At 39.1% G+C, this 21,005-nt stretch overlaps 2 protein-coding genes and 1 pseudogene across 4 annotated transcripts; 1 reads left to right on the top strand and 2 right to left on the bottom strand.

Moving 5' to 3' along the window:
* Window positions 1-232: 232 nt before the first annotated feature.
* il12b2 (interleukin 12B 2) lies at window positions 233-5,774 on the bottom strand. Of its 2 annotated transcripts, XM_071523903.1 has the most exons (8): window positions 5,652-5,774; window positions 5,118-5,193; window positions 4,670-4,936; window positions 4,035-4,137; window positions 3,695-3,873; window positions 2,928-3,076; window positions 2,680-2,790; window positions 233-416 (listed from the first exon to the last, which is right to left on the bottom strand). In XM_071523903.1, exons 1-8 carry the CDS (start codon window positions 5,652-5,654, stop codon window positions 285-287), a joined length of 1,020 nt encoding a protein of 339 aa, XP_071380004.1. In that variant the 5' UTR covers window positions 5,655-5,774; the 3' UTR covers window positions 233-284. The 2 variants fall into 2 exon arrangements, with proteins under 2 accessions (XP_071380004.1, XP_071380005.1); XM_071523904.1 differs by lacking the exon at window positions 233-416 and having other exon boundaries at window positions 2,104-2,790.
* A 2,002-nt stretch (window positions 5,775-7,776) lies between these two features.
* LOC139647875 (transcription factor BTF3 homolog 4-like) lies at window positions 7,777-16,334 on the bottom strand (annotated as a pseudogene).
* utp15 (UTP15 small subunit processome component) lies at window positions 11,677-20,432 on the top strand. 2 transcript variants are annotated; one of them, XM_071523866.1, is made up of 12 exons: window positions 11,677-11,823; window positions 12,325-12,437; window positions 12,578-12,670; window positions 13,306-13,490; window positions 14,321-14,499; window positions 15,446-15,571; window positions 17,226-17,361; window positions 17,546-17,630; window positions 18,661-18,816; window positions 19,051-19,152; window positions 19,389-19,522; window positions 19,690-20,432. In XM_071523866.1, the coding sequence occupies exons 2-12, from the start codon at window positions 12,348-12,350 to the stop codon at window positions 19,979-19,981; spliced, it is 1,578 nt and encodes a 525-aa protein (XP_071379967.1). In that variant the 5' UTR covers window positions 11,677-11,823; window positions 12,325-12,347; the 3' UTR covers window positions 19,982-20,432. The 2 variants fall into 2 exon arrangements, with proteins under 2 accessions (XP_071379967.1, XP_071379966.1); XM_071523865.1 differs by having other exon boundaries at window positions 12,304-12,437.
* The last annotated feature ends 573 nt before the right edge of the window (window positions 20,433-21,005 follow it).

The raw sequence follows: 21,005 nt of genomic DNA, 5'->3' as shown, positions 1-21,005 counted from the left end.
AGTAATCCACCCATGATCCCCACCATTGTTAAATCTTAAATCAACCACTGCAAAGTAATGAAAAATGTGGTACATGCTATGGACATTTCATTTCTGCATATACACATCTAAATATTTTTTCCATTCATTCATTTATGTGTCTCTAGTCTTAAATGACTGGGAATGTACTTGTATAACAAAATAATTCCAGCTAGGTTGGATGCATGTTTTTTATTGAACTCTTTTCCAAATAAATATCCTAAACCATCAAGATTTGGTTATGCACATAAACCAGAATCGTCTCATTAGTTTGTCTTTAATTTGGTATTGTTCCCCTGCTTTCTCTTGCAGCGGTACATGTCTTCAGGTGGCAGCTCTGGACAGCAGTATTTTGCTGTGTTTTCGCATTTGCATAGCTTCTTTTTTCCTGTCAACACCTGCAATGAGGCAAATGAGAGATTAGGGCCTAAAGGAAGAAATTCCCACTGTTTTCACTGGGGATACCATGACAATGACGTTAAAAGCAATAATAAAATGCCGCTTTAAACCTAATAATCTGAAATGTGTAAAAATTGGAGGACTTGCTGTTTTGCTTTGAATCAAGGTGTGCGGTTTTACATTTCCCCATGTTGGACCTAGTGCTGTGTGTCAGTGTCTTTTACTACTTTTTACATCCACCAGCCACAGTGACTAGCCTAATAGATTACAAAATCCAGCTGCCAATCTCACTATTTCACAAATTCAACTGACTTTAAGAACAGAAAATAAACTCAAAATAATAATTCATTACCAGCCACCAATTTGGCTGGTAGAGTAGACAAGTTTAGCAGCCACAGTCAAAACTTTACAGCATTTTGCTGATTGATTCCCCATCCTGCCTGACAGTGACCTAGTGTTGGTACAAGCATGCTTGGCTGTCACTGAGGAATACTGACTTAAAAATGTGAAGACTAAAAACATTCGTCATATACGACTGCTAACAGTCATTGAGGAAGTCAGTATGATTGCTAGCCTTGTTGCCTTTTGAGCAATTCTTCATTTTTTGCAACTGGTATTCAGAAGTAACAGCTAAGTATGCAGGAAGTGACGTTCCAAACATACTGAAAAGCAAACAAGATACTAATGACTTGTTTGGTTTTGACTATAGTCACTTGTCTCTTTTTACTAGTAACATTTCATTAATTTTCATTAATACTAGTACTTATCTTATTTCATTTTGTCACTTTTATGTTCTTACACAAAAAAATAAGCAGTTTTTCATTTGAATCCTATGGGGCTACAGATTTTAGATATCAGCTTTTCAATACTCACTTGTTAATTTCATCACTATTTAATGAGTACTAGTCTCTAATCCACTACTAGCCTAGTTAGTTACTAGTAACTATTTATTAATCACTAGTTCCTAATTTCATTTTTACTTGTCACTTTTCCACTGTCACTGTAGCTACTAAATAGTTTTGTTAACTTCTATTTTTCTTTTCCAAATGAAGATATCAACATTTTTGTTAATACTAGACTATATTTTTAAATACTTGACATATGATAATGACTTCTCAAAACTAGATGTTGATCATACTGCATGTGTTAGTAGTCAAACTGAAAACAAAAAATACAAAAAAATGGAATAAAAACTAGTCATTATTGAAAAACCACTCGTCCCCAGTCAGTAGCAACCGTAACAATACAACATTCACTAGTGAAGAGTGGAATACCAACTAGTCTTTAATAAATAGTTACTAGTAATGAATGAATAATAACTAGTAGAACTGGATTAGAGTACTAGGCCTAATTTCTAGTGACTCTTGCCTTTTAATGGGCAGGATAATGACTAGTGACTAAAAATAAATACTAGTACCTAATTTTTAGTGACTAGTGCCTTTTAGGAAATGGTAAAAATAACTACTTTCATTTTCTAACCTATTTATTTTACATTAGGAGTGGTATATTAGATCAGCCTGACTCATTCAGTATTTTAGAACAAGTATAAGTATTGCAGAAGCTTTGAACTTTATACAGTGAAAATTAAGGAACAAATACTGTTCACAAATCTACACACATAAATGAACAAGGAACACATATAAGGAAGGAAACAGAGCTCTTTTAATAGCCACTTGTGGTGCACAGAGCCAAACCACCAAAGTACACAGAAACACCAACACACTCGTACAGAAATAAGAAGGACCGGAAGCACGCTGTATATCAAAGTCTGTCTATACTGTAAACTAAGCTGGACTCCTTTGTTTGCAATTCAAATTAAGTTTTCTTATTCAAAAACATGGAGTTATAAATATGTTCATGTTAGATGGGCTATTAGATGAGTTACAGTATAGTCATGAGTTCACAACTATTGTAGGAACAATTGTTTTCTTATTTAGTGCAGTTATTTGAAAAGAAAGTTTTCCTTTGGCCTTCCTTTCACATTTAAAATAAATAAATAAATAGATAGATACATGAATAAATATATTGTTTTGAGTGAAGTACTTAAATAAAGGTGTGCTGTGCTGATTTTAAACTCTTAAAGTGAGAATATGGTGAGTACTGTGGCATCACTGGGCCATCGGCCTATGTTTGCCCCAGAGCTCTGAGCTATTTGAAAGGGTGAAACAGATAGTGAAGACAGTAGAGGGACAGTAGAGGGACAGAGGGACAGGGAGAGCAGGAGGAGATAAGTGGTGGGTTTAAATAATTTCAGTGGGTTACATTTTTCCAGGGAGACCATTGGCTCCAGGCTGAGGGCACCAGCGGGTCTCTAGAGCGAACCCTCAGCTTGCTGATCCTCTTCGGGATCACAGGAGCAAGTGAGTGCCCAGTCTGAAGCCAAAGGGATTGGACAGTACCAAAAAATTCAGTGGAGAGAGAGAGAGAGATTGTTAGACTTTGTTTTATTTCAGGAGTCACTGAGTGTGTGTGTGTGTGTGTGTGTGTGTGTCTGAGTGTCTTTTCAGTACCTTGCCATCGTCTTTATTTACATATTCTATCTCGTGCTCCAGACTGAAGAAGCTGTGAGGAGTGGACCAGCTGGATGGTGGATCTATGGTGACGTTCAGCTCCTCACCATCCTCCTGACACCGAACTATCTCAGGACTGTCTGGCTGGACTGCAGAGTTTAAAGAAACAACACAGGTTAAAGTGTCAGTAAAGAATTATCGAAAAACACTACATAACTATATAACTCTATAACTCTATATGCAGTAGAATTTTGGCTGAAATTAATTATTCATTATTTCAATAGTATATATAAAGTATATGAAAAGTCAAAGACATATTCTACACACTTCTATAAATTGGCATAAAGCACTGATAATGGCATGAATTGCACTTTTTTTTCTTTATTTGCCCTTTTGTTTTGGCACTTGCATCTTAAAGTTTGTCACTGTGTTTTTTTTGGGATTATACTGTTTTCTAGCTATGTTTTAGAAGTGTGTGGAATATGCCTTGGGTTTTTTACTCCATCTGAAAGTTTCATCCGCATGTAGGCTACTAACGCTGAATCATCAGAGTTAAAGAGTATTTTACTATATTAAAATGTGTAATTTCATCCCTCCCTTTCTAATACTTGAAAGATAATGCAATATTCTTTTTTCTATTATGGGAGGAATGATTTTGTAAGAGGTGTTGTTTTGTTTTTTGTTTTTTTTTCAAATCCTGTAAATGACTTTTTAGAAGAAGACTCTGCCTTTATCTAACTACTGTAGCTCAGTTTTGTTCAACTCACTGATGTCTCTGAGATAAAATCTCTTGGTCATCTTGAGGAAGTCCTGGTCATTGATGGCCTCAGCAGTGACTTCAAACATGGTGCTTTCCTCAGCGTAGGGTGAGAGGGTGTGGGACAGCTCAAACTGGAATCCCCCATCACTGCTGCCGACCCAGTCGCAAGATTTTTTACCTTCAATGCTGCAGAGGCGGGCGGTAAAACGGACATTGAGTGAGATATTATGCAGCTGAGAATTGCTTCTGTCTTTTTTCTTGTCTGTCACAAATAGCAAGCGTTGTGTCTCTCCCAATGATTGCTGGCTGCTTTGGGTTAATCTGTCTGTGTTCTCTTTTTGTCTTACCAGTCATGGCCCAGTCCAAGGCGCACTGCTGTGTATTTACCGAGGGTCCAGCTACAGTTGAAGTTACAGTTATAAGACTGAGCCCAGCATCTGATGGCGGAACCTATAAAGACACACAGTGGAAGTGATTAAAAGTTTCATGTAAAATGTTTGGCTTTTGTGACAGTTTAGGCTCTAGGCTTCGAGGGGAAAATACTACTGAATTTCAGTCATTTATGTTACATACAAACTGAACTATTGTGTGTTACAGTTCAGTTTGTATGTGAACTTTCAATGTTGGCCTACACAGCCAGAAATGAGAAAGTTTGTTTGACTGTGACAATACTCAAGATAGTTTTATGCAGATATGAGTGTATTTTGTGATCTGATTCAGAACTGAAAGCACTACCACAAAATAAAGCCAATTTTGGTGTCAAAGCTAAGAGAAATATTCCACTCTCGATGGCATCACAGAGTCAAGACGTCGCTTTGTCGCTCCTAGCTTTGTTCATGTTCACAAGTATGTATCCCACTTTCATAGACTGTACCTTCACCCTATATGAGTTCTTATATTTCAGTGACTCCCTTCTTTATTGCTCTGCAGGTACACAAAAGAGAAAAATTTGGAAAAAAACAAACAAACAAGAAAATCTCACCTGCATCTTCCACCTCTTCCTCAGGAACCCGCAGCAGAAGATAGGTTGATGATAACTTTTTTCCTCCACTCAAGCAGCTGTATTCTCCTAACATTGGTTCGTCCACCTCCGTCACATTCAGATGTGGACCGACCTGCTGGACAGTGTCCCAGTCTATGTCCTCCATTTCCCCCCCATTAGAGGTAAACCTCCACTCAACGGGCACGTCGGACTTCACATCACAGGTCAGTGTGACTGGATTGGGATCATCCTTTATAGCCGCTACCACTTCAGACACAAAGATACAGGTAAACACACATCACACACACACACACACACACACACACACAAAGAACAGACGTCATTTATATCAAAGAAGAAACAGATATAGAACACGTTGACAAGTGAGGATATGTTACAAGACGTGGCAAAATAAATGTAAAAGAGACACGCAAAACCCCAAACTTACCATTTTTAGGGAAGGAAGGGAGTCCATATGCTGCTGGCAGGCTGATGAACAAAAATATCCACAGTAGCAAAGTTCCCTGAGAGTGTGACAGAGAGAAAGGGAAAGAGGAAGAGAGGGATATCGAAAATGATAAATTATAACTAAATTCTGAATAATAACCCATTGGTTTGCTACCTTTATACCTGGTGCTAATTATTTATTTTATCTACAACTGAGAAAGAATGAGATATCTCTCTATGAGCACTTTACAATTCACTGGGCTGAGATTTTTATATTCAGAAACGCAATGTTTTTAATTGCGTGACAATTTAAAAAAACATTGTCACACAACTTTTTTGAAAAATTGAAAATTTAACTTACCCAAAATACCAAAGTTGACAAAATTAATGTCTCATTCTTATCATTTACCACATACAATCAGACTAGAGCTTATACCATAGTGTATGACCAGATGATAAATGTAATTTTAAAAAGCCATTCACTAAAGCATCTTGTCATTTAGTGAAGATTTTTCTCCTCGTAGCTTTTTCTTACCATTTGGATGAAGTAACACTGTCTAGTGTTTGATGACCCTTCAGGAAATCTTGAGCAGAAGTTCAGGCTTAGCAATCTTGATGATGATATGCTCACACTGCTTGCCGGGGCTCATTTTATATCATTGGCAAAGTGTCAGAGAGACTGTAAACACATCAGCATGCATCATCATGGCACATTTGTGAGCCTCAAGGGGGTGGGAATGCATTTCCTTAAAACTATTTTGCATGTCAAATTTCAGCAATATAATACGTATGTGTGTTTCGAATAAATGACTGCAAGATGGCGAGAGATATGCTATGTGTAGTGTAGGTGTTCGGGGGTTGTCCCGTGCCTTTTAGCTGAAATATTGCAACATAATACATGCAGCATGTCAGCCAGATATTTCAGATAAACAGACTTGGTATTATGAAAACATATTTGCTCTCATGCACACACACACACACACACACACACACACACAAACGACAGGAGTTACCTTGTCAGTCTTTTTAACAGGACTTTCCCACTGACCATTACTCACCAGTTCAGGGGGCAACCCACCACTCAGGAAAACACATTTTGCTCTCATTCCTATCCCAACACATTGTGTGTTCTGTTAAGGGTTATGTGTTGATTCTGTGTCAAGTGACTGCCATTTCTTAATGTACGAATACGAATATGAAAACTTTTCTAGAAATCGGTCTTTCGCTTTACCACGAGTAACAGGACAGACAAGACAATCAGTACAAACCTGGTAAACAACATAGACAATAAAAACAGTAAAAAAAAAAAAAAAGTTTGAGAATATTGTTCAGGTGTGGCTTTGGCGATCCCACCTCAGCAAAATTGCAAGGACATTTTAGTAAATCTCACGTCCCTGGCCCTTGACACTAAATTTCTTGTTTAATGATGCAAATTGGGAAGGGAGGGAGTATATATGTTGTTTTTAGTTTGTAATCTTTACTGCACTATAGGGACAAGTGACCTTTTAAAATCATATTTACTGGCCCCACTCTAAAACACCTCCAAGAGGGTTATAATTGGAATTCATCATGTAATGAGTGAGTATTCACTATACATCTGCATGATTATTTTGTGCGGACATTTTTCTTTGTCTTATTACAAGTTGAGCTTTGTTACTTTGGAGCTAAATATATATTTCACACACATAACATATGACCAGGAACTATTGCGTGACATGCAAATTGTAATCATGTCACTGATTTCTCATTCTGTGACAAATATTAGGTCATTTAAGCATGAAATAAATAGTATCTTTCTAAGAACTTGGTTTCAGGTTTCAGTTCCTTAAAATCCTAAATAGCTCTGTTCATTAATCACTGTTCTTTGAAACACTCTCTGGGAAAGAGATTCTGATGAATTACTGCGGCAGTGTCTGAGCAGCTGGGGACAAGTGATACTTTATTTAAAATCCACAATGAATTCTGTTTTTTGAAATGCTCATATCGAGGAATAAATTATCACACAAACTCATCTAGAGCAAGTAAATGTCCCGGCTGATGCGCTGATGGACAACAGCAGAAATGTATCACCCAGAAATTACGTGGGAATTACATTATTAGTGTTGGTAGACTGGCATGTGTTAAATACATTAGGCTACCATTTCATTTTTTTTTATCAGTTCTTCAGTAGCAGTATTGTTAAAGTTTTGGATTGTTAATTAGTTGTTTTTAATATATAGTTTTCATGTTTTATTTCAATTTGGTTTAGCTCAGTTTTGCGTGTGTTTGGTAGTTTCAGTTTCTTTTTAAATTTCAGTGTAATTTCTAGTGTATTTTTGGTAGGTTTTTTTTATTTTTATTAAACATATAATTAAAGTTTAGTTGAAGGTCCCTTCGCTCCAGATACCTGAGCACCACCTTGTGCTCAATTTGGTAGCTTACAGCTCTTCGAGACTGATGTCCCAATAATTGTTCTTCAATGAAAACACAAAAAAAGCAACAAAATTCTATATTTTCTCTTGGTAATTTATATTGGTACTAAGTGCCACTGGATTACCCAATCACTTGTGAAAAATGAACACCAAGAAACGGATATCATGAGTTTCGTTCATTAAAATTTAGTCTTTTCCTTATGTCTAACAAAAACTTGGCGAAACATGCACAAAAAATAAACAAATTGAGAAATTTAAATGTAATCTTTATTACATGATTGATTCCACAGATACATTTTTGATGTGTTGGCATCACAACGCAGGAGAGGCAGCGTGAGAAAGAGAAAGGTATGCACATTCCATTGAATTAATTCATTTCACTGGGACAGCTGAACAAGGCAAATCAGACAAAAGGGTAGGTAAGGGTTGTCATAAAAAGTCTCATTTACTTATCCCAGCCCAATAGTCAAGGTTACAATTAAGATAAGAGCAACTTGTATTTGTAGCCACAGAGCAAAGAGGGAGACGAACAGTTATAAAATAAAAGCTGTTGTGTCAAAATATGGCATGTCAAGAAGAGCCTTGAAATGTTGCTGGTGTTTGTTAGTTTGCCTCATTCTTTGAAGCCTCGTCAAAGTTCTCAACAAGATCTAAAAAAAATAAAAAAAAATAAACAGGGGTAAAGACAAGGTTGGAAGACAGAAAAGGTAACAGACAAGGAAGAGGGGAGAGAACTTAGATTTAGTAAAACAAAAAAAATACCTCTATTCCAAATCAAATAAAGATTTAGCGTCTACAAATAAACCATAATTGCTGAACATGAATATGGCCGAAATGGCGATCAAATCCTACTGAAGTTACATTGAAAATATTGTCTCATATTTCTCTTAATACTTTCTCATGTTTGACTTATGCCTGAATATTAAACCTGACCCTACTATCTATCTTAAGCCCAAAACTTTGCTACTAACAGGACTTTCCTGAACCCAATCCCAAGTGGGCAAGTCGGGGATTCCCCATGACCGAACACACTGTGATAATTTAGGTCCCAAGGGATTAGCCATAAATAACAAATTCTAGAGTAGCCTGCTTTTGCATGTTAGAATAATTCAATGATTCTATTGTTAACTTACAAAATTAATGCAAATTTTAGTTTTTAAAAGGGGAAAAGGGTTTTGCTTACCTGGAACCTCATCATCCTCCTCTTCAGCAGCAATCATGGGGGCTTTGTTCTCTCCAGCTATGAGGGAGGGAAAAAAAGAGATCCAGTGCATTGTTCGGCAACAGCACACACAAACAACTGCATCTAAATTCAACCGATCAAAACAGATCAATAAAGAATGTTTTGTCTCTACCTGGTTTAGGCAGGGTCTCTGCTAATCTCCTTAGGCTGGTGAGACTGTCGGCTCCCAGCTGGTTTAGGATTCCTGGGAGCATCTCTGTGAGCTGCTTGTTCTCAGCGTGGCCTGTGATGGTGAAGGTGTTGGCAGCCAAGGAGGCCTGAACCTTTGGGTTGTTAAAGTGGATCACTGTCCCCTGGTTTGTGAACATGTTCACCTAAAGAAAGCAAAAGCAAAATGGCAGAAAAAGACACAGGAGTTCGATGTCAGAGTCAAAGAAGACAATGCAATACATAAGACTCCCTCTACCACATGGTCTGCATTACGTATGGTCAGTGAGTGCAGACACCAAACACAAATTCTTTATATGGAATTTCGGCTGATACTGATTTGATTCAAGGTCTATTGGTGCAACAGCTTGTTGAGAAAAGAAAATGCTGAAGGCCTCCATATTCTTTTTTCTTTGAAAATAACATTTTGGTAGTCGTAACGTTGTTGTAAGCTGCCAGAAAAAAACAGGCTGCTTCGGACGGTTACTTAAATGAACAAGCCAATGCACTGAAATATCAATGAATGTGACATTTGCTTCTAGAAGATGAGAAAAAAAATGGCATCAAAAGCTGATGAAAATGGCACACATTTCTGGTTTACCAGGTTTTGTGAATCAGTCTTTTCATGTGAATCAGACTTTTCATGTCATTAGATGGGATTAAAGAGCTAAATCTTAATTTTTATTGCCATCCTATCAATTGAAGAATCCCCAGCAGAGACCACTGACATCATAGAAAAAGAAAACAGTACTTCAGTACAACAGTTGTGTGCCCTTCATCACAGTATATGACAGGTAGATGCTGCTGTACCTCCTCAATGCCAGAGATGTTGTTGACTCCCAGTTTCTTGAGGGAGAACTGCAGTTTCTTGTCATCTGCTGTAGCTGTTCTGTGCACCACCTTCTTCTTTCTGCGGGCTGACCCCTACGAAACACAACAATGCACTGAAATATGCGAAACTGTAAAATACAATGACAAACTCACATTGAAGCCCATTTCCTCCATTCATTTGCCAGCATGCATCCCAACTTACTTTGCCGCCTATGCGAACCTGCGCCTGCAGTTTGGCGAGCTTCTCCTGGTTCATTATCGACTCCTTCATCTGACACACAAATAAAACACACAGCAGATGCACACAAATAAGCAATTATAACGCTTGTCACAAGACCAACTTTAGCTACAAGAAGCAGTAGGCGGATTTGTAAAGAGATCATTTGTAGCATTACATTCTGGCAACCAATTACTGGAAGAAACCTTACTAGATGCAAACCCCAAAGTTTTCCCTAACTACGGTCAACACAGTTGCCATCTAGTCACTGGCTACATCTACCAATGGAGATTATGATTATCGCCAAGACGAATTGCACAAAAGGCTATCTGGGCTGTTCTATCGCATTTGCAACTGTAATGATCCGCGAGACTAGCCTGGTATTCAGCCCCTATGAATCGCAGTTTTCAGTACTCTTCGAATTTGCATGGCGATTCATTAGGTTCGATTCATTCATGGCGATTCATTCATCCTTATGAATCGCCATGCAAATTTGAAGAGTGCTGCAAACTGCGATTCATAGGGGCTGGATACCAGGCTACCGCGAGACATGAAACTCTCAAAAATCTTTCCACTTCTTTTGGCACAGTGGACGCCCTGAATTTGCAGCTGCCACACGCCTTAAAATAGCTGCACACTCGGTTGTTCGTCAATTGAGTCTCAACTGAAGTTGTGCAGGAACCAGGCAGAGGTGGACAGCTAAAGTTAGTAGCTACCTCGCCCCGTTTCGCCCAGTTCTCTCCAAAGAAATTTCGGGGAAGGTAGCTACCTATCAATACCCTGCCTTTCCTGGTATGCCGTAACGAATAGATGTGTTGGGGGAATAAGGGTATGCTGTTACAAATTAGGACCACTGATCATCTTTCAGCGGGTAGGAAGCTATGAAACGTGGGTGTTAACTTACAAATCTGACAACTGCCAGTTAGCAAGCAAGCTAAACAGCTAACCGTTAGGCCTCTACAATTTGGGGCTAGCATAGAAGCATGCTCCGCAGTTTCCTTGTGCTTTGGGCGCATACAGGGCAATAATAGGCAGCTATTCCTTTACAAAACGTAAATAATATAAGCCAGATAACGCTTATAAAGTGCGCAGAGCTCAGAACTGACCTGGGAGTGTGTAAACACGCGGGTCCCACAGTCGATGGAAGCTCAGAGAAAGGAGGGAAGAGAGGAAGTGACGCACTGAGGTCGCTAACGGGCCGGGCCGGGTGCGTCCACTACTCACCGGGTGCGTTTGGTTTTAGTCACATGGAGGGACTACAGATGGTTTTAATACTGACCGGCCGCAAAAACTCCTTTCAGCGGGACTGCCCTGTACTACAAATTGGCTGCATATTCTAATAAATACGAGCAAGTTGTTATCAGATCATATTTTGGAAACCTTGTCAAAAGAGGCTTTGAAACAGCTCTCATTTCGTATGAGTGACATTCAGCAACTTATTACACCTTCACACCATAGACTGTGCCAATTCATAATTCATCTCCAACATCTAATGATACTGTGAGCTATATTTTCATTTCTAGTTAACTGAAAATGAATTGAGGATAGTTGTGAGTTATTTTTTATTACAGAGAGCAAAAAAAGAAAGCAAATACATCAGTATGTTCATTGCTATTAGCTGTTAGTTATGGTTACTACATGTGCAAATTGCACCGTTTCAATGAACAATAAAGTTGTGCATTTCATAACGGAAGTAGTTGCGTTACAATATGGCGGCCTCCAGTGCACATAGGGGCAACGTGATAGCTCATTAAAATGAGCAACTTTTTGTTTACTTTAGCAACGAACATCAATCTTATCTAATTTCATCACGCGACACTGTAACTAAATCTGTATTCCAGGGATTTCTGATTCAAAGGTGAGAATCATCAGACGACAGTTTGTAGCTAAGGTTATACGCTAACCTGCGTCGTCAAGCTAACATGTTTGCTAGCTTCTGCTGCAGTGAACACGTTGGCTGATGTCTGGTGATCTGCTGTTGCTTTCTGATAAGCACCTTTTGTAATTCAACGTTTTATAAGAGAAGGATTGACTGTAGACTTTTTTCAGTCTTTTTATTAAACTCTATATGCGTAGTCAAAGTGAAGAATTCGCACCGTTTCGAAGAAGCTAGCTAGCTAGCTAGCTAATTTGCTAACTACCATAACGGATTGCCAACTTGTATTGGCAGTTTGGTAAGGTGCTAAATATTAACATGAAATGTGTTATGGATATAAAATAGATATGTTTTCTCTCTTTAGACTGTTCGTTTGGATCAGTATTTGCTAACCAATCAGCCTTAGTGTCATCTTTAAATCATTTTTGTTGCTAATGTTTTCCCTTTATGCGACCTAATTAGACACAAAACATATCGTGACAGGGAGGAAACATCAATGCAAAAAAATGGCCTCATTCAAACCTACGAAAATCCAAGTCTATCCTAAACTGGGCGAGAAAGTGACACAGGACACATTGTACTGGAAAAACTACAAGGTGAGCTTGCTGTACATTGTTTAGAGGTAACAGTTGCCAAGAAATGTTAGATACTAAGTTTGATGTTTGGAGTTACCAGTAATTCCTCTTTTAATTATCATTGGTTGTAATTTACTGTGTCCTTGTTGCTCGTTTCACAGGCTCCAGTTCAGATTAAAGAATTTGGAGCGGTCACAAACATAGACTTCTCCCCTGTGGCTCCACATAACTACGCTGTGACAGCATTCACAAGAGTAAGTTGGCTTCTTTTTGTATGAATTTAGTTCAGTTATGTTCACTTAATTCAATAAGGATTCACCCAATACAAAATACTGGTTTCCAGTGAGTCGTGGAATATACAAGATTTGGTAGAGTGCATTTTCTTTAAAGGAATACATTGTTAATCATATCTTGTGCAAGCTGTTGCTGTATTGTAGAAAGCAGACCCTCCTTTCAAGGCATCAAGGTAGAATGGTGGAGCTCTCCATAAAACACATTCAGAACAATGCAAAGCAATCTGCTGAACAGAAAAGTATTGCACTAGTTTGGTTTGTTTCCCAGGATTCACCTCAACTGGAGTTAAGATATGTACAGTAAACCTATATACAGTACAGTCGTTTAGAAAAGCATTTTATCTTTGCAATTGGGTTACCCATGTTCAAATGTGTGGCAGGAATATCCTACCTGATATAAGTCATATGTTATATTTTTGTTCAGGTTGGTAGGGCTGGATGAAAATGTACATGGTGTCTTCAAGACTTCAATAGACTCCCAATAGACTCCTAATTAACCAATCTACCAAGCCAGTATATGATGAACATGGAAGCAATATCAGTAAAGGAATATCAGTTTGAGATTTCTTCTCATTCTAACACCATCTTCTCTACAGATCCACATTTACGGGCCGTTCTCCCAGGAGCCGGTGAAGACATTTACACGTTTTAAGGACACTGCGTACTGTGGGAGGTTCCGCTCAGACGGCCAGCTGCTGGTGGCAGGATGCGAGGACTCTGTGGTGCGGCTGTTCGATGTCAGTGGCAAAGTGGCACTCAGGATGTTCAAAGGTCACACAAAGTAGGTGTCCTGGGCTACTGGCTGATGTTGTTTAGTAGTAGAGCTCACATGCCAAATGTAACAAACTGAATGAAGAGTCTTTTGGGAGTGCCGGTAAAGTTTAAGGGCCTAAAAATGGCAGAGCAAACAAGAAGAAACAGGAGCAGGGCTTCCTTGCATACAAAAAAAAATCACTTTAATTGAAGTAATTGTGTCCACATGTCAAAAATGACATGACTTCATACGAGAAGACCTGTCTAGGTTGAAACACGCTGTGTGTAAGTTGGTACCTGAATGCTGTGTGGTATTTTGTTCTTGACTTTGGAAGATGTGCCACCTCTGTTTTTGACATGTGAACACAATTATTTCTATTAAAATGTTTTGCATGCCAGGAAGCCCTGCCCCTGTTTTTTTTCTTGCTTTTCTGAAGCCACACCACATTTATGTTTCTCCCATTAGTTTTGTTTGGTTGGTTCTTTGTTTTTAATTTCCTATTATGTTGGTTTCAGCCAACCTTTTGCACAGCGTTAGTAGGCACCCATGGTGGGTGTTTTTAAAAACATTTTGTTGGTGTTTTTACAGTTGTCAGCGCCCCCTGTCGGTGTCTCTATAACACCTTTTCCCCCTCTTCACTCACTTTTGACTGGCTGTGTGGGTCTTCTCGAGCGTCTTTTTTTTTTTTTTGTATTGAAGGGCTTGTACAGGTTGAGTGATGATTACTTGAGTGATCCATCGACTGAATATTATGATGATCTCAATAATTCTGACAACCTGTTCCTGCCAACTGTCAAACTGACTGACAAACGTGTGGTTATGAGACTGAACTGTTTTGTCTGGCTCTTTCCCATCAGGGCCGTACATGTAACAGACTTCACCTCAGACCGTTACCAGATCCTCACAGGGTCAGACGACTACACCTGTCGACTTTGGGACATCCCCAACTCCACTGAGCTCACCTGCTACCAGGAACACACGGATTACATCCGCTGTGGCACCACAAGCAAACTCAACAGAGATCTCTTCATTACCGGTGAGATGGAAGCTAAATAATTTGTATGTTGTCAATGCTAAATTAAGCTAGCTTTAGTTCACTAGATATCTGGTTGTGTTTTTTTGTTTGTAATATCTACAAAACCCTACTCTCTGTATTTGGTATATACATTAACTTAATAATTTATTTTCCACACATCAGTCAGTGAGGCTCTAGCCGATGCTATTTTGTATAAACTGACTACATGGAATGATTGTTCTCTGGATAGCATCACACTAATGACAAATTCAAACTTATTGAATCTCGGTAACTGTCAAACCAAGCAAATTTGTGCAATAATATTTGCATTTATGTCCATAATGAATCTGCATTGCATTTTAGTTGAAGTACTCATTTAAGCAGTGTTGGGGAAATTTACTTTTAAAACTGATTAGGTACGTTATTACTTAACCATAAAAACAAACTAATCAAACTAATTATGTGAGGAAGTTACTCTTTATTAAAAGTAACTTGTTGAGAGTACTTTTGCGTTACCCATTTCAGAAACATACTGTAGCAAAATGGCTTTTGCTGTCAAGTGTGTTGTTGATCAATTTTTTAAAATGCAGTGCAAGACTTTTGCTCTGTGTGCTCTCTACAATCTCATTTGTACAATCTAGCATACTTGGATTGTGTTTTTTTAATTAGCAGCATGTTGTCTGCACGAGATGCCACAGGATTTTCACTTAATTCTACTTTTTCTATTTGTGCTAACAAAAATGAAACGATGTGAAAGAAAAACAAAAGTAACAATGTTCTAATATGAAAAAAGTAATGAATAACGGATTACAAGAATTGAAAAATTAGCTCATTACTAGTAAGTACAAAAAAGTAATCTGAGGACTATAATCCCCAGCACTGCCTTTAAGTTGTTGGATGCAGTGATAATGCAGATGAAGGAATGAGGACCAGAGTGAAGGAGTTTGGTCTGTTTGTGTGTGCCCAGGCTCGTATGACCACACACTGAAGTTATTTGATGCCAGAGTGGATAAGAGCGTGATGAGCATGGACCACGGCCACCCAGTGGAGAGTCTGCTGCTGTATCCCTCAGAGGGACTCCTCGTCTCAGCAGGTAGGCGCCATTCAAACATATTATGTTCAGTCAGCGCACTTCACGTTAACAGCTGAGTGAGGATTCCTTCCTTCCCTCCTCACTAAAACTGGTGCTAACCGATTGTCAGACCACACACACACACACACACACACACACATACAAATGAGATTCATTTTGAAAGTTGTGAAGTGGCAAGAATTATATGATTGGAAGGGTGGAGGGAGGATTGACTAACCCACAAAAAATCCGCCATTTTTTTAGGAAGTAAAAGTAATGGGATTTTGATCTAAAAATACAAGAAGATAAAATATAGCTGCAAGCGGCCATGAAAGGGGTTCAAGCCTTTTCTGAATGGTACTGACGTCGCCAGAAAAGTGTCAGTGGTTCTGAGGACATCGTCCAAATATATCCCTTGATATATCTGCCAAGTTTCGCGATCATTGAACAAATGGGTGTGGAGTTACGGCCGTTTGTTGCTTAGGCCACGCCCATTCTTGGCGTTTGTGGTGACCCCTTCTGGTTGAATTGCACAAAATTCGGTACGCATGTTAGAAATGCCATTCCAGACGAGGCTGAGAAGTTTGGGACTGATTATGCAGATGGACTTTGATTTACCAGCTGTTACATTGTTATACACCATAGGCCCCGCCCACTTTCACCAATGATGACAAAATTCAGATTTTGACTAGTACCGCCTCCTTGAACATGCGTACCAAATTTCGTCTTCGGGATTAAGAGATACAGTTTTTTGGCATTTGTGGCGCCCCCTACTGTTCAATCTTAAAACAGCTTTGCACACATGGTCATTGATGATATCTGAACAAGTTCACCAAGTTTCGTGATGATTGGGCTATCGGTCATGAAGTGATAACAATTTAGCTGACAGGCCACACCCTCTGTCAAATTTAAAAATTAATATTTTCAAAACTAAAGTAGATATCAAAAATCCGAAAAGACTGTTTGAAGAGCTTGGTCTGTAGATGCTACGGACTGATTTTGGTGGTGATCGGTCTAACGGTAGGAGGAGAGGTTAAAAATGTGTTTTTCAAAATATCTCAAAAATTTTCCAGGCGTATCTTGAGGGTCCAAATTGCAAAATTGTAGGGTTAGGACACTTGCATATGTGTACCAAGTTTTGTGTAAATCAGACAAACGTGTACGAGTTATGGCCTTTAAAGTAAAACCTTTAATTATAGCGCCTCCTTCAGGCCGATTGGGTAAATATTTGTTGAGCTAGTAATGGGTCATAGTATCTGTCACTGGGCCAAATTTGATTTCTCTGCGATGTACCAACTCACAGGAATTTGTGCCAACGCGGATGAACAATAATAAACCAGCACAAAAAACAATAGGGTTTGAGCCCTACGGGCTTGAACCCCTAAAAATATACTTTTTTGGTATTTATTGTAAAATAGATGTATGCTGTGATATGGAAAACATTTTTTGTTTCACTGTGACTTTAATCTGGGGAAAAATGGTAAAATTGTTTTCCCTACACTATTGCCTCCCTGCAAATGAATGCAATCATGCACAAAGATCACTTTAGATTTTTGCCATATTTTTTTCCAAAAGATTACTCTATATAGAAACTCATTAAAAATGTCCCAAATTCTCTTCGGCAACTGAGGACTTAACAACAGCCCTCGTTATTTTATTTCTCTTCTCTTTTCAGGGGGCCGCTATGTGAAAGTGTGGGATCTGCTGAAAGGAGGCCAGCCTCTAGTGTCGCTGAAGAACCATCACAAAACTGTCACCTGTTTGTGTCTCAGCAGCAACGGACAGAGACTGCTGTCAGCCTCTCTGGACAGGTTTGTGCTCTATATATATATATATACTGTATATGTGTGTGTGACAGATGGCGGACAAAAGAGGAAAAACAGGAAAAACATAACAGAAACTGTAGTTATCTCAATTGTGACTGTTAAATACTGTATTTCATAAGAGCTTTAATAGTAGTCTGATCTAATATAGAGCTTATGTTTGTCTTTGCAGGCATGTGAAGGTGTACAACACAACCAACTATAAAGTCGTCCACAACTTTGACTACGCTGCCTCCATCCTTAGTCTGGGTTTGGCTGTAAGAAAATACTACCTGTCTTTGCATGAAATTATTATCTGTGAACAATAATGAATATTTGAAGACCTGGATGATATTTAAAATGTAAGAGGGACTAGCGATTAGAGAAACCGTCCCTGTGACTGGAAAGGCATAGATTCAATTTCTGCAGCAGCCAACAAAATATCCAATATTTCCAGAGATTTCATGAAAAACAGATGAAACACTACACCCTTTCCTCTCGGTGTTGACATGAGACCCATCTTTCTTTTTTTATAAACGTTGGTACAAGAGTAGTGTTTCCAGAACACCATGTGCTACTGCTGAATATCAGCTGACAAGAGGCATATTTTACTGTAGGCGTTCAATACTCATAGTTTCACACATTTCTATCACCACCACAATCTATGCACAATCTTTTGTCCTGTCCCACATTTGTTAGAATCATGCACTATCCTAACAGTAATAGCTATAACCCAGCTAAAACCATTCTGTATACTGTGTGTGTGAAGGGAAAATGAACCCTAACTGCTGCATTCACTCCATACAGAGGCCCAAATGGTGATGCATCGTCACATTTCCTGTGATTGGTTTATATTATCAGTCGTCGGTATAACATTCTGGCATTTTCAGTACATTGATATTGGATAAAAAATGTGTTTTTAATCCAGAGAATCAGGAGGTACAGTTTTCACTCATGCCACCTGCATCTAGATGTCAAGTATGCAGTTTTTCATGTCCTAGTTGAGACAAAATACCTTTTCAAAAGACCTGAAAAGAGGCCATTACTATAGTCTCATCTACCTGTAATAAAGGCATACACAAGTTTTTAAGAGTCTGTGATAGAAAAAAAAACTGTGACTTCAGAAATGTTTGATGATTGAAAGCTTTTCCGGTGATGCTGTTGTTAATGTCACCTTGGAAGTTCAAATCGGCATCCATAACTGCACCACGTTTTCGGACCTGCTCACTGCACTTCAGGGAGATTACGTGAACTAACAAATTCCTGATGAGACTGTAAAACTAACTTTGAGGTTGTCTGTCTTCTCAGCCGGATGATGAGTCCATAGTCGTTGGGATGACAAACGGTGTTTTGAGTGTCAAACACAGGAAAAGCCCCGAGGAGACGAAGGAAATCTCAGGCCAACAAAAGCGGCGACCGGCCTATCGTGTTTTTGTGAAAGGGAAGAACTACGTCCCCAAACAGGCAAGGAACTAAGATTACATTCAGTGCCGTTGTGTAGCTGAGGTGAACAGTTTAAGGCTGTTGAGTGATTATTCCCTGAGTGATCCATCGACTGAATGCAACAAAAGATGATCTCAAACTGTCTGACAACAGCCAATGCCTATATATTTATGTTATGTTTGTTCATTTTTCGCTTCATTTTGAATTTATTGCTTGTTTCCCTCTTCCATTTTTGTCATATGCATCTTTTTCCAGGATGATTATCTGGTCAGTAAGCCAGTAAAACAACATTTGGCCAAATATGACAAGCAGCTCAAGAAGTTCAATGTATCCAAGGCTTTGGATACAGCTCTGGAGGTATGTATTTCCAATATCATGGCACTTCTTTATTGCTGAATTTAACTGTAAGTGGAAGGGATAGTGATGGTTATGTTGAATGTTGGGAGCTGGGGGGCAACTCAAGTGATGATCTTTAGAGTGATTCTCTCTTGAGTGGTCCTCATCCATCAACTGATAAACAATTTGGATAGTTAGTAATATCATGCTTTTACCAATATTTTATATACCAATAGATGTTTCTATTTTGTTTCTAGACGTGGACAAGATTTAGAAAGCCAGAGATCACAGTTGCTGTGATGAAGGAGCTGGATCGAAGAGGAACGTTGAAGAATGCTTTGGCAGGAAGAGATGAACAGACGCTCTCCCAGTTGCTCAACTTCCTCATAGGGTAAGACTCAGAAAACACCTTGTTACCCAGCATGCACACCTTTCCAAAAGGTGACATGATGTCTTATTGGATGCATTGAATTGGGTAACTTGCCGTTTAAAACAAAGTGTGTGGCCATATTTGTTCACATGCTGACTGAAACAATTTTTGTTTTTCCCCTTGTCCAGGAATTTGGTTGACCCCAGGTTTGCCCCTGTCCTGGTAACAGCGACTGAGTTGATCCTTGACATCTATCAGTCGGTAATCGGACAGTCACCAGTAGTGGACCGACAGCTGATGCGTCTGCAGGAGCTGCTGGAGAGAGAGATCGACTACCAGCAGGACCTGCTGGAGGTGCTGGGAATGCTGGACACGATGTTCACCTCCTCCCTCCCTAGGAAAGAGGTGCCATGCTCTGGCATCAGCAGACCCAATGGCCTGGCTCAGGGAGACACAAGTGCCCCGCTTCAGGCCACCTGATGGGGGGACCTGCTTTATAGGGGGATGGGAGTGCCTCTGAAACCTGTTATTAGAACATCAGCCCAGCAAAGAACAACTGACAACTGATAGAAACCTTCGAGATGGGAGGCTACAGCCATGATCTGGACTTCCAACTCAAAGCAGAAACATTTTGGTACAGGTTTTAAGAGACAGGAAACAAACCTCTGGTACCCGGGGTGTTTTAATGACTCAAAACACATTGGGCAAAAAAGAGGAATCTGTTCTTAATGTATACATACATTTATGTATAAAGAATCTCTGGCTATATGGATGTGAAGCGAGGCACTGTTTTTACTGGAAGTCTTGTAATTTCACTTTCCACTGTAAATGTTGTGTGTGTCTGTGTGATATCCATCAGTCGATATCTATCAGTCGATATCTACTTTGTATTTTGATATGATTTGCATTTTCCAATGTCTGTTTTGTAAGGAGATAGTAATAAATCTTTATAATATTGGAACTGGTGAATGATCATAAGTTTGAAAAATGAATGAAAAAACTGTAAATTTGCACTGATAATGCCATATAACAACAATAGCTTTAACGGCCTCGGATTGTTTACTTCAGGGATGAATTGTACTACATCTGGGTTGTAACCATAGACCGTAAAATAACGACTCACTGGGTTATCTGTTTCTACAGAAGAGGATTAAGGTCACGTGAAAAACTTCTTTGAGTTCTGAGTTTCAAGTTAGAATTCTGACTTTTTTTTCTCAATTTTTTCACGTGGCCCTAATCCTCTTCCGTATATTTCCAACAGAGGTCGCTGTAACCTCAAACAAACAAATACTGGCCCTCATGTAGGAAGAGCTTGAGGATTTGGTCAGACGCACCACCAGGAAAGACTGAAAGGATGCTCAGGCAGTGAAGTGTGCGGTGTTGCAGAAGCTCAGACTGTGGGAACACCGGTGAGACAGACTGAAGACTGTTTCTTACCTTTGCTTTAACACCGCTTATGAATGAACGGAGAGTAAATCGAAGTCAGGTGCTCGTTTTACCAGGT

The sequence above is a fragment of the Centroberyx affinis genome, unplaced genomic scaffold, assembly GCF_046629955.1.
Source record: "Centroberyx affinis isolate AG114_WGS23_722 - 3 ecotype Tasmania unplaced genomic scaffold, CSIRO-AGI_Caff_v1 ptg001129l_1, whole genome shotgun sequence".
Taxonomy (NCBI): Eukaryota; Metazoa; Chordata; class Actinopteri; order Beryciformes; family Berycidae; genus Centroberyx; species Centroberyx affinis.
The sequence above is the reverse complement of the archived record's forward strand: the minus strand, read 5'-3'. Positions and strand labels throughout refer to the sequence as shown.